Genomic DNA, 14,161 nt, shown 5'->3' with positions numbered 1-14,161 from the left:
CAATAGAAAGAAAGGAAAGAGTGAAGCTAGGTTTAACATATGCTGTTGCTACAAATTCATTCAATTTTTCAGTTCAATAAACGGATAGGTTTTAACAAACTCGCATACATATATACTCTTACATGCACACTGACACAGTCATATGCATACACACACAGTAACACATGCATATACAATCAACCATATATAGACACACTTACACCGACAATAAAACATACACTCACATGCATGCACTCTCACATCAACACTTGCTTCAATGAGAAATAATTGTGAATGATTATCTTTGATTTAATGTCGGTTTTACATGCTGCCATGTTGGAAAGTTTTAAGCATTTCACTTCCAAACAAATTATCTATAGACATGTCTTTATCTATTTCTCAAATTCATTCTTATCAGTCATCCTTGAAAAACAGATCCAATTTGATCCTGCTACTGCAAATGTTTTACACCTACTAACCCAAGCACTCTCTTCAATTTTTTCAACATGACCATACCATAGAAGTTTCCTGCCCTGCACGAATCTTTCTATACTGTCTAAATTTAATCTTCCTCTAAAGTTATAAGATCTAAGTCCATCTTCAAGACTCACATTCACATCCATTGTGCCAGTCTTATATCATTTTTTTCATGTCATGCATGTTCTCAACTTGCACTGAAAAGATTTCTTTTCCATACATCATCACACTGTGTACACATGATATACTCTTCCCTTCATCAACAATGTTAATGCTCTGCTGATTATTAATGCCAGTTTATTCTTAAATTCTATCAGTTTCTAGAATGAAAAGAAAGTGAAATAATGTTAAAATCATACACAGAAAAACACACGATGATTAGAAAACTCAAAGAATCAGTGCAAATTCTAAGCTGACCTCTTAAGTAAAACAATTATACATATGTGAACAATACAGGAACTAATAGTTAGGAAAGGGCAGATAATCTCAAAATTAGAAATAATGTTAAGGACTAATTAAAATGAATATACACACGAGTTGTTTTTTTTTGTTTTGTTTTTTTACATGGAGGTCACCACTTATCAAGGCCCGGAAGCCACTCGGGGATAAGGGTTATTGCATGTATAGTAATCAATGGGATCTTCCCAGCGACCTTGGCAACAGACTTGATGTACATGTTCCATTTCAGATCAGGGGTAAAGGTCAAACCCAGAAGCTTGTCAAAACATGGAGCCTCCCCAAGACAAGAGCCATCCATTTCAATTGATGCCAAATGGGGATCAGAGTGTTGATGATGTAAAAATAGGAACTTGATTTTAGATGCATTAAAAGTAACCAGCAACCTCTTCCCCCACTGTACCACGCGCTCAAGATCAGAGGAGAGAGAATCAGAGAGAATTTTGTCATTTACGGCCTTTGATGTGTTGCCATAGATGGCCATGTCATCAGCATAGATGTAAACAAATGATTTAAGCATTTGTTTTGGGAGATCATTGATGTAGATCAGGAAGAGAATTGGGCCATGGATGGACCCCTGAGGGACTCCAGCATTAATACTCTGGGCCTCTTATTTCTGCCCATCAACCACTACTCTTATGAGCCTATGAGAGAGAAATGATTTAATAATTTGGAAAACATTTCCAGTCATACCGTAGCTGGAAATCTTGTGAAGTAGGCCCTTATGCCATACCTTATCGAAGGCCTTTGATATGTCAAGAGCAATTGCTCGAGAAAGGAAGCCTTTGTTGAGAGATCCACTAATCCTATGAGATATAACTGTTAGGTATCTGCTGTAGATCTTGCAGAACGGAAACCATATTGCATGTCACTAAGAAGGTTATTTCTGCTGAGGTGGTTGACTAATTCTCTAATGAATATGGATTCCAGCAGCTTACTCATGACACACAGGAGACTTATTGGTCTGTACTGAGAGGGAGATGACTTATCACCTGAATTCTTAAATACAGGGCATACTGATGAGGTTTTCCAGGGTGTTGGGAAGTACTTCTCCTGAAGGCAATGCTTAAACAGTTTTGTAAGTATGGGGGCAAGTTTTGGTTGAAGCTTTTTCAACATTTGTATGTTCCATAGCGTGTTGTCTGTTATAGGAGGAAATACGGGGAGTTGATGGCCTTCATCGTATAGGGTAGAATTAGCTGCAAAGTTCTTGGCAAATAGTTTGGTCTTGTCTGATGCTGACGAGATGACCTCAGGTCCATTGATGATGGTTGGGATAGAACGCACGCTTCTGTTCAGGATCCTGTTTGCTATTTGCCAAAACTGGTGCAAACCAAACCGCTGCTCAACTACTTTGGATTTAACGGACTGAGCATATAGCTCTCTTGCATTTTTTTTATTACTCTTTTACAGTGGTTGTTGGCAGTCCTGAAAGCAGCTTTAGTCTCAGTACATCTCTTACAATGTACGAGTAGATGTAAATAATCACAGTTCCATTGGGTTTATCTATCCTCGATTGTTTTACTGGACACAACAGTGCATCATGAGTTTGAATTATCTACTAAACATCATTGTTGAGTTCATTCAGTTTCTCTGTACAACGGTTTGTCAGGTCAACTTGACATGAGGATACTTCACTCTAAAAGTAAAACCTGACCAAATATTCAAAATAATATAATATTTGAAACCTGGTTATATACGGGTTCATTCAAGGAATGATGCACCTCCTACTAGTGATGTTATCTCGATTAACAACTCTTAGCTGGATACTTCACCAGACTTGAATCAGGTACGATCAAGAAAGATATACAATAACATAGTTAAGCGATCAATTTGGGAAGAGGAAAATCAATGTTCTGCACTTCTTTATTAAATCAACATTTGAGAAGTAAAAGAAAAGACTTTAATTGAACACTATGTATCTTTAAACAATCAAATGTTAGCTTCAGGAAGGAACCTTGATTTCTAAAACTTTATACTGAAGTAAAAATAAAACAAAATGAAAATACATCATCCTGGAAGTTATGAGTTCTATTTCTGGTTGTAATCAAGCTTGTATGAACAATGATTTCATGGACGTCCATATAAGTTAAAGCATCGCTAAAAATATGTGGTTATAGACAGATATGTAGGACACTGAAATGAGTCACATCCAATTATGCAAATGAGTTGTTTTGCAGGACAATCAATGATATTTTTGGCTCAATTTAAGCAAAAGTATTTTGACTGTTGAATTAATTTGACAATTAGCCTAACAATTAGTTTTAGTTGGTTTCTGTTGGAAATTCGCTTCCTGTTGTTATAACCAGTGTGTTGAAAGTTCTTTTTTTGAAGCCATTTATTTGTTAAAAAGTTTAAGTCAGTTCAAGTCTAGTTGATCTTTAGTTTACTCTAGATCTTGTTTTCTGTCTCCAGGAAGTCAGGGTATAAGCAGAATCACTCTTGTAGTTATTTTAGTATTTGTGGAGATTGGGGGGGGGGGCGTCACAAAAATGGAACGGAAATTGTAATTTCGTTCTGGTGCAATTATTTTCTGTTCCACACATGCGTGAAAGAAATCTTATAACAAGCGAAACTAATTAAGTGAAAAACTTAAATTTAATGAATGAAAATGGCTTGCACAACTGACAATGTATAAAAACAAATAAATGTGACTTTTTTCCATTTAAAATATATATATATATATATAATTTGTTGTTTAAATTTTCCCCCATTAATTTTTTGCGTTTTTGAAAAATAAAAAAAACATTTAATTTTTCCCATTAAATTACAAACAAATAAGTGTGACTTTTTCCGTTAAAAAAAAAAAACAAACAAATATATATATATATGATTACATTTGATTTTTTCCGTTAAAAAAAAAAAAATATATATATATATATATATATATATATATATATATATATATATATATATGATTACATTTGATTTTTTCCGTTAAATTAAAAGATAATAAATTTGACTTTTTTCCGTTTTAAATACAAGAAAAAATTCAGTTTCCTGTGTATATAATTCGTTGTTTAAAATTTCCTTTTGTTTTTATTTAAAAAATTGTTATTTTGTGAATAAATTAAAATACTTATTGTTATTCATTTCATCATTTACGATTGATTTATTTGTTGTGTATTCAATTAGAAACGTGTATCATTGCACGAGAACGAAATTACAATTACTGTTCCATTTTAGTGACACCCCCAAAACATCACAGGCTTCTCCACAAATATCATCATTTCTTCATAGTTACAAACTACAAAAGCATCTGAAGAAGATAATAGTTATCTCATGAATAAAAGCAGTGATGGTGAAGTATCTTCTCTCAAATAACTTATCACAACACTCCTTTCATATGATAAGCACAAAAATGTCTTCTATTGCCTCAATAGTTTTGCTTTTAGTTCTTTCTGTCTTCTATAGTTGAATTTTCAAAATCAGACCGAAATCGCATTTAATGTAATACATTAAACATGTTTCTGTCTAATTTTTATTTGCTATTTTTATATCATATTTTTTATTTTTATATCATTTTATTGGCAATGAAATTATGTACATTCTACAATTTATTTTAAAACAACTGATAATATAGATTTAAAATACTCACTTAAATCATCAAAAAGGGATAACTTTTTTATATACGAATTATCAACCTTATAATTAAAATTTTATTTCTTTAGAAAAAAGATAAAAGAATAAAATGACTTTAGTGCATCCTGGACAATGCTGGGTAGGTATAACTAGTTGGTTAATACTTCATTTTCAATATAATTAAACAAATATAATGCTTTTTCCATTTAAAACTTTAACGTTACTCTCATCTATTATTTATCTTAAAATAAAATCAATCTCTACATAGCACAGTGTCTGTCATGCTTAAATTCAGAATAACATTTCTGTGCAACTATACTTGCACGCCTGACAGACTTCCTTACCTCAAGCACATGTGCAGTAGTTTTGAATGTTTTTTTTTTATGAGATGCATTGAGATTCAATTAGTGTTGATCACTAGAGCATGAAGCGACCTTCCATAGCAGAAGTACATACATATAGACAACAGTATAGCTGCAACTTGTGTCTATGTTTGAATTAACTATATCGCTCATCTTTCAAATTTCAGCTTAGATTAACTCCACCATTTATGAGTCAATCTATGTCATCTGTCTCGTCTCAGTACAACTGATTCCTTTTTTTTTTTTTTTTTCCCAATCCCTACCTAAACATTTACTTCTTTTTTCAGTTTTGCCCTTTCTTTGCTTTCATTTTGCATCTTTATTTTTCCCACCAGAACTGAAGCTTTTCTCACATCTTCCAGAATTCCTTATTTTCACAATCCAGACTATCAATGGTTAGCTGTAATGGTGTTGCTTGTCTAAAATTCCCCCTCCCCTCCAAAAACAAAATTTAATATATATATATATATATATATATATATATATATATATATTCCTAGATTCCTCTTGATCATCCTATGTGTGAGGCTAAGGGCGTATTCCATACAGTTCCATCACTAAATTGAATAGACGCATATTAATAAAATCCATTCTTATTCCAATATTAAGGAATTAATTTGTCACAAATACAAAAAAAAAAAATGTTTGGACACTTACCTATGGCCATGTAATAAAATCCTCCTGCCGTAATGATAAAGATGGCAATTATTTTTGTCACGGTCAAAACATTCTGAACTTTGGTTGCAAACTTTACACTGTAGCAATTGATGAACGCAATGAATACTGTTAAAGAAAAAAAATATTTTTAAAATTTTGCTTATTAATATAGTTAGAGATGACATGTTTGTATCAAACAAAAATGTTCTAGTCCATACAGGGAACCTCAGGTTTACAGAAGGCACAAGTCACCCCTGAGCGACAGAAAAGCATCTTCAAGCCACACAAAGCTGCAGAAAGCACCTTTGGGACACAGAGAAGATTGCAACCTTGAAAAGAAAAGAAAAATGTTTTTAATTTTTCAAATTTGTTTTAGTTTAACAAACATTTCTATTCTATAATAAACATTGAAAACAAAATATCAGAAACATTTTTAAAGAAAACAAAAGTTATAAAGAAAATCCATTTCAATAATGTTTTAAATCCATTAGTAAAATCACCATACCATATTTATGTTATGGTGTTTGTGAAGTTTGGTTAAGAAATTGAAAATTTTGCCAATGTCTAAAGGAGAAAATATTGTGAGCACCAAAAAGATATTGGCTTCCCTTCTCAGAGTTAGCAAAACCCAAATATCTAGTGCCAATAATTTATGGGCACATTTTTTTTCTTAATATGGTAACCATCACATTTTTTTCTTAATATGGTAACCATCACATTTTTTTTTCTTAATATGGTAACCATCACATTTTTTTTCTTAATATGGTAACCATCACTTAAAGTTATTTATCATGTTAGTATTTTGCAAGGAAGTGAATGTTTCATCACACTACACCACCTGCTACATGAATTACCCTTCAAAAGCCTTTTGATTCTCTCTTCCTAATAAATCTCTTTCATAAATTGGTAGCATAATCAATAATATTCTATTTTCATTCTTTTAATCTTTAGTGGTTCAAGAATTATAAAGTGATTTCCCTTGGATAAGCTCAAAGTTATTTCCCCTGAATTATACTGCTCAATAAGAAAATACATGCGATCAAAAATATATTCCATTTCACTCCGTTCCTAAATGTAGAACTGAATATCTTTTCTGGTTTGACCTCAAAAGCTCTTGGATATGTTCATGGTTTTCATAAACCTCATGTCGTTCTCATCAGATATCTTGCATGGTTTTCATAAACCTCATGTCGTTCTCATCAGATATCTTGCATGGTTTTCATAAACATCATGTCGTTCTCATCAGATATCTTGCATGGTTTTCATAAACATCATGTCGTTCTCATCAGATATCTTTCATGGTTTTCATAAACATCATGTCGTTCTCATCAGATATCTTTCATGGTTTTCATAAACCTCATGTCGTTCTCATCAGATATCTTTCATGGTTTTCATAAACATCATGTCGTTCTCATCAGATATCTTTCATGGTTTTCATAAACCTCATGTCGTTCTCATCAGATATCTTGCATGGTTTTCATAAACCTCATGTCGTTCTCATCAGATATCTTGCATGGTTTTCATAAACCTCATGTCGTTCTCATCAGATATCTTGCATGGTTTTCATAAACCTCATGTCGTTCTCATCAGATATCTTGCATGGTTTTCATAAACCTCATGTCGTTCTCATCAGATATCTTGCATGGTTTTCATAAACCTCATGTCGTTCTCATCAGATATCTTTCATGGTTTTCATAAACATCATGTCGTTCTCATCAGATATCTTTCATGGTTTTCATAAACCTCATGTCGTTCTCATCAGATATCTTGCATGGTTTTCATAAACCTCATGTCGTTCTCATCAGATATCTTGCATGGTTTTCATAAACATCATGTCGTTCTCATCAGATATCTTGCATGGTTTTCATAAACCTCATGTCGTTCTCATCAGATATCTTGCATGGTTTTCATAAACCTCATGTCGTTCTCATCAGATATCTTGCATGGTTTTCATAAACCTCATGTCGTTCTCATCAGATATCTTGCATGGTTTTCATAAACCTCATGTCGTTCTCATCAGATATCTTGCATGGTTTTCATAAACCTCATGTCGTTCTCATCAGATATCTTGCATGGTTTTCATAAACCTCATGTCGTTCTCATCAGATATCTTGCATGGTTTTCATAAACCTCATGTCGTTCTCATCAGATATCTTGCATGGTTTTCATAAACCTCATGTCGTTCTCATCAGATATCTTTCATGGTTTTCATAAACCTCATGTCGTTCTCATCAGATATCTTTCATGGTTTTCATAAACCTCATGTCGTTCTCATCAGATATCTTGCATGGTTTTCATAAACATCATGTCGTTCTCATCAGATATCTTTCATGGTTTTCATAAACATCATGTCGTTCTCATCAGATATCTTTCATGGTTTTCATAAACCTCATGTCGTTCTCATCAGATATCTTGCATGGTTTTCATAAACCTCATGTCGTTCTCATCAGATATCTTGCATGGTTTTCATAAACCTCATGTCGTTCTCATCAGATATCTTGCATGGTTTTCATAAACCTCATGTCGTTCTCATCAGATATCTTGCATGGTTTTCATAAACCTCATGTCGTTCTCATCAGATATCTTGCATGGTTTTCATAAACATCATGTCGTTCTCATCAGATATCTTTCATGGTTTTCATAAACCTCATGTCGTTCTCATCAGATATCTTGCATGGTTTTCATAAACATCATGTCGTTCTCATCAGATATCTTGCATGGTTTTCATAAACATCATGTCGTTCTCATCAGATATCTTGCATGGTTTTCATAAACCTCATGTCGTTCTCATCAGATATCTTGCATGGTTTTCATAAACATCATGTCGTTCTCATCAGATATCTTTCATGGTTTTCATAAACCTCATGTTGTTCTCATCAGATATCTTTCATGGTTTTCATAAACCTCATGTCGTTCTCATCAGATATCTTTCATGGTTTTCATAAACCTCATGTCGTTCTCATCAGATATCTTTCATGGTTTTCATAAACATCATGTCGTTCTCATCAGATATCTTTCATGGTTTTCATAAACCTCATGTCGTTCTCATCAGATATCTTTCATGGTTTTCATAAACATCATGTCGTTCTCATCAGATATCTTTCATGGTTTTCATAAACCTCATGTCGTTCTCATCAGATATCTTGCATGGTTTTCATAAACCTCATGTCGTTCTCATCAGATATCTTGCATGGTTTTCATAAACATCATGTCGTTCTCATCAGATATCTTTCATGGTTTTCATAAACCTCATGTCGTTCTCATCAGATATCTTGCATGGTTTTCATAAACCTCATTTTGTTCTCATCAGATATCTTGCATGGTTTTCATAAACCTCATGTCGTTCTCATCAGATATCTTGCATGGTTTTCATAAACCTCATGTCGTTCTCATCAGATATCTTGCATGGTTTTCATAAACCTCATGTCGTTCTAATCAGATATCTTGCATGGTTTTCATAAACCTCATGTCGTTCTCATCAGATATCTTTCATGGTTTTCATAAACATCATGTCGTTCTCATCAGATATCTTTCATGGTTTTCATAAACCTCATGTCGTTCTCATCAGATATCTTGCATGGTTTTCATAAACCTCATGTCGTTCTCATCAGATATCTTTCATGGTTTTCATAAACCTCATGTCGTTCTCATCAGATATCTTTCATGGTTTTCATAAACCTCATGTCGTTCTCATCAGATATCTTGCATGGTTTTCATAAACATCATGTCGTTCTCATCAGATATCTTTCATGGTTTTCATAAACATCATGTCGTTCTCATCAGATATCTTTCATGGTTTTCATAAACCTCATGTCGTTCTCATCAGATATCTTGCATGGTTTTCATAAACCTCATGTCGTTCTCATCAGATATCTTGCATGGTTTTCATAAACCTCATGTCGTTCTCATCAGATATCTTGCATGGTTTTCATAAACCTCATGTCGTTCTCATCAGATATCTTGCATGGTTTTCATAAACCTCATGTCGTTCTCATCAGATATCTTGCATGGTTTTCATAAACATCATGTCGTTCTCATCAGATATCTTTCATGGTTTTCATAAACCTCATGTCGTTCTCATCAGATATCTTGCATGGTTTTCATAAACATCATGTCGTTCTCATCAGATATCTTGCATGGTTTTCATAAACATCATGTCGTTCTCATCAGATATCTTGCATGGTTTTCATAAACATCATGTCGTTCTCATCAGATATCTTGCATGGTTTTCATAAACATCATGTCGTTCTCATCAGATATCTTTCATGGTTTTCATAAACCTCATGTTGTTCTCATCAGATATCTTTCATGGTTTTCATAAACCTCATGTCGTTCTCATCAGATATCTTTCATGGTTTTCATAAACATCATGTCGTTCTCATCAGATATCTTTCATGGTTTTCATAAACCTCATGTCGTTCTCATCAGATATCTTTCATGGTTTTCATAAACCTCATGTCGTTCTCATCAGATATCTTTCATGGTTTTCATAAACATCATGTCGTTCTCATCAGATATCTTTCATGGTTTTCATAAACCTCATGTCGTTCTCATCAGATATCTTGCATGGTTTTCATAAACCTCATGTCGTTCTCATCAGATATCTTGCATGGTTTTCATAAACATCATGTCGTTCTCATCAGATATCTTGCATGGTTTTCATAAACATCATGTCGTTCTCATCAGATATCTTTCATGGTTTTCATAAACCTTGTCGTTCTCATCAGATATCTTGCATGGTTTTCATAAACATGTCGTTCTCATCAGATATCTTTCATGGTTTTCATAAACATCATGTCGTTCTCATCAGATATCTTTCATGGTTTTCATAAACCTCATGTCGTTCTCAACAGATATCTTGCATGGTTTTCATAAACCTCATGTTGTTCTCATCAGATATCTTGCATGGTTTTCATAAACCTCATGTCGTTTTCATCAGATATCTTGCATGGTTTTCATAAACCTCATGTTGTTCTCATCAGATATCTTGCATGGTTTTCATAAACCTCATGTCGTTCTCATCAGATATCTTGCATGGTTTTCATAAACCTCATGTCGTTCTCATCAGATATCTTGCATGGTTTTCATAAACCTCATGTCGTTCTCATCAGATATCTTGCATGGTTTTCATAAACCTCATGTCGTTTTCATCAGATATCTTGCATGGTTTTCATAAACCTCATGTCGTTCTCATCACATATCTTGCATGGTTTTCATAAACCCCATGTCGTTCTCATCAGATATCCTGCATGGTTTTCATAAACCTCATGTCGTTCTCATCAGATATCTTGCATGGTTTTCATAAACCTCATGTCGTTCTCATCAGATATCTTTCATGGTTTTCATAAACCTCATGTCGTTCTCATCAGATATCTTTCATGGTTTTCATAAACATCATGTCGTTCTCATCAGATATCTTTCATGGTTTTCATAAACCTCATGTCGTTCTCATCAGATATCTTTCATGGTTTTCATAAACATCATGTCGTTCTCATCAGATATCTTTCATGGTTTTCATAAACCTCATGTCGTTCTCATCAGATATCTTGCATGGTTTTCATAAACATCATGTCGTTCTCATCAGATATCTTTCATGGTTTTCATAAACCTCATGTCGTTCTCATCAGATATCTTGCATGGTTTTCATAAACATGTCGTTCTCATCAGATATCTTTCATGGTTTTCATAAACATCATGTCGTTCTCATCAGATATCTTTCATGGTTTTCATAAACCTCATGTCGTTCTCAACAGATATCTTTCATGGTTTTCATAAACATCATGTCGTTCTCATCAGATATCTTTCATTGTTTTCATAAACCTCATGTCGTTTTTATCAGATATCTTGCATGGTTTTCATAAACCTCATGTTGTTCTCATCAGATATCTTGCATGGTTTTCATAAACCTCATGTCGTTCTCATCAGATATCTTGCATGGTTTTCATAAACCTCATGTCGTTCTCATCAGATATCTTTCATGGTTTTCATAAACCTCATGTCGTTCTTATCAGATATCTTGCATGGTTTTCATAAACCTCATGTCGTTCTCATCAGATATCTTTCATGGTTGCGATCATTTTTAGATTCCCTCTATTCTGATTGCAGTCAGAATAGCTCTACGTGTATTTATGGCTATTCCTTCTCACAGCAGTATAGGTTCCCAGACATGATCAACTTAGTAAGTCATATTTACTTATACATTGGCCATGCATATATCTCAATTTGTTTACCCTGGCAACACATGTCTTGTGATTATATTGAAACATTCATGTAGCTTTAATTTTAGTAATTACATATGTGGTTTTAAACACTTTATATATTGCATATCTCTTGTATGTTTTCTTTGATAAACTTTCTATGTGAGACTAAATGTATGTATAACAAATTCAACCACACAAAATGATAACTGTGTGACTTGAAAAGAAATTCAAACATGTGGCTACTACAAAAAATATAAAATATACAGCTAATTTAACTTTAAATATTGTATTTCCTTTCCAAGGAAAGACTGGAATTTGTCCACAGCTAAAGAAAAAAAAAAAAAAAAAATTATTCAATTTTTTTTTTTTTTTTTTTTTTAATTTTTAAGGAATGTCCTCTGGCACCCGAAGGTGAATATATTATACAAGGATGTAAAAGTATGTCAGAATTATCTTGCTGGAACATAACAGTAAAATTAACAAAAAAAAATCAAGAAAACTTACTTGCTCCATAAGGTGTGTTTGGGTAGAGAGCTCTAGAATAAAAGACAGAGGGAGATAGAATGGGAAAGAGAGACGGATAGAGAGAAGTTTATTTTTGAGTAGCCATCTCATGTCTTGCTAAGAAGTTTAATCACATAATCAGCATTCCTTCTTCAGGCAAAGCAAATTATCTCCGAGTGAAATAATTATTAGCATTTGTTAATACTTACCTAGATTTAATTAACATTGTACTTCTTTAAATTCCAGCAATCTTATTTTTAGTGATATAATCTACTTTATTACTGGTAATCCTATCTGAATTATAACATACTCATTGGTTAGTTAGTGGTTGTCTCTGTTGTCCTTTTAAAGGTTGCACGGATTGACCAACATGTAATTCAATCACTTGCTGCTTTAGGGATCATGTGAGTCAGTCTATATAAACTCAAGCAAACTAGACTCCAGCTTCTTTTCAACTATTTCCTCTTACCATTGGTTGATTGCTCGACCCCATCCCTTTATTGATCATCTTGGGCAAAGTTTGAGTGCATTGGTTAACATGGACCTGACTGGATTTGTGACAGAAGCTAATGAAGGCAGTTTGCAGGAAAGATCCAAAATCAACAGACCAGCATGCAAGATATTAGCAAATATTCTTCCTTAGTTCTTGTGAACATATGTATTTGTAAACACCCTCATTCTGTACCTACACCATCCTCTGTTGTGTATCATTTTTCATTATTTTCTTATGTAAAATTGTTTAATTATATAACCTACCTATGGCTACGCCTTCAATCCAAAAGCTATTACTACAATTTCAATTTCAGCGCTTATCTTAAAGGAATATTAACACATTCTCATATTTGAGAATTGAACCTTTTTCAGGAATAAATATTTATTTTAACTGCTTACTCCTTCGACTAAAATCAACAGTATTCTCAAGTTAAGTGGGGACAGAAATGTACAATCACATTATATATATATATATATATATATATATATATATATATATTTTGCATCAGTGGCAACTACAGCTTCTCATGCAGCCTAGAGCAGTTTGCTTTGTTTTAAATTTTATAAAACTCTTAATTTTTTAATCTATGTATTTTCAAGGGTAAAAGAATACTGATCCCTAAATCAGAAATAGCTTATTACACTCATTATAATATCTACTAGTTATGTTCTAATTATAGTAACTGTCAAAGAAAATATAGTCAAAAAACAATGCTTACTTAATGCAGTAATGGTAATTAGTTTGATGATAAACTCTGGTGGTTCACAGTTTCCATAAAACGGTTTTGATGCATATGTTCCAAGACTCATCATCATAATTGACACCATTCCTGGACGAATGACAAACATGGCAAGCCATGCAAATAAAAATGCGGGAACTGGACCCCAAGTTGGGTGCAGATGACCAAATGTGTGGATCAGATATGCATATTCACCACCGGATTTAGGAATGGCCGCACCCAACTCTGCATAACATAATGAACCTGAAAAAGAAATAACATTAAAGAAACATTTACTTAAAGAAACATCAGACATGTATATCTTTCAGGAATGATAACATAAAAATCTGAAATCATTTCTGCTGTTTTAATTGATATATAATAACAAAAATGTTGCATAAAAAAATCAGAAAATGTTGCATAAAAAATCAAAATACTTGGAAAGTTACGTGGGTGTTGGTCATGTGACTTCTCTACTTGAGTCTGATTGGATGATTCAGTAAAAAATGCTCAGATTCATCAAATGCTACTACTTCAATGCAACCGGTTAAGAATAGTTGTATAATAGGAAAGTAAAAATGGAAAGAAAAGCAATTGTGGAATGGGAGTGAGGGAGTAAAATACTTATTAAGCATCATTTTATTAACAATTGGATTAAGAATTTCGTGAAAGTAAAGAGTGAAGAAATGAAATGGAAATCTTTTACATCCTTGATATCATATTATTATTGAGG

The 14,161-nt window shown here is 33.1% G+C and overlaps 1 protein-coding gene across 3 annotated transcripts in view; it reads right to left on the bottom strand.

Annotated features, from left to right (window-relative positions):
• Positions 1-14,161, bottom strand: part of LOC145297684 (b(0,+)-type amino acid transporter 1-like) — a 115,303-nt gene that overhangs the window by 33,782 nt on the left and 67,360 nt on the right. For all 3 annotated transcript variants that reach the window (XM_080143881.1, XM_080143879.1, XM_080143878.1), the window contains exons 4-5: positions 13,429-13,692; positions 5,514-5,639 (exon numbers count right to left, since the gene is read on the bottom strand). In XM_080143881.1, coding sequence (XP_080000007.1) covers positions 5,514-5,639; positions 13,429-13,692 — 390 coding nt within the window. The remainder of the gene's footprint in view (positions 1-5,513; positions 5,640-13,428; positions 13,693-14,161) is intronic.

This window comes from Euprymna scolopes, chromosome 18, assembly GCF_053919585.1.
Source record: "Euprymna scolopes isolate OS-2025 chromosome 18, ASM5391958v1, whole genome shotgun sequence".
NCBI lineage: Eukaryota > Metazoa > Mollusca > Cephalopoda > Sepiida > Sepiolidae > Euprymna > Euprymna scolopes.
Note: the sequence above shows the minus strand (reverse complement) of the source record. Positions and strands in the feature narration are given on the sequence as shown.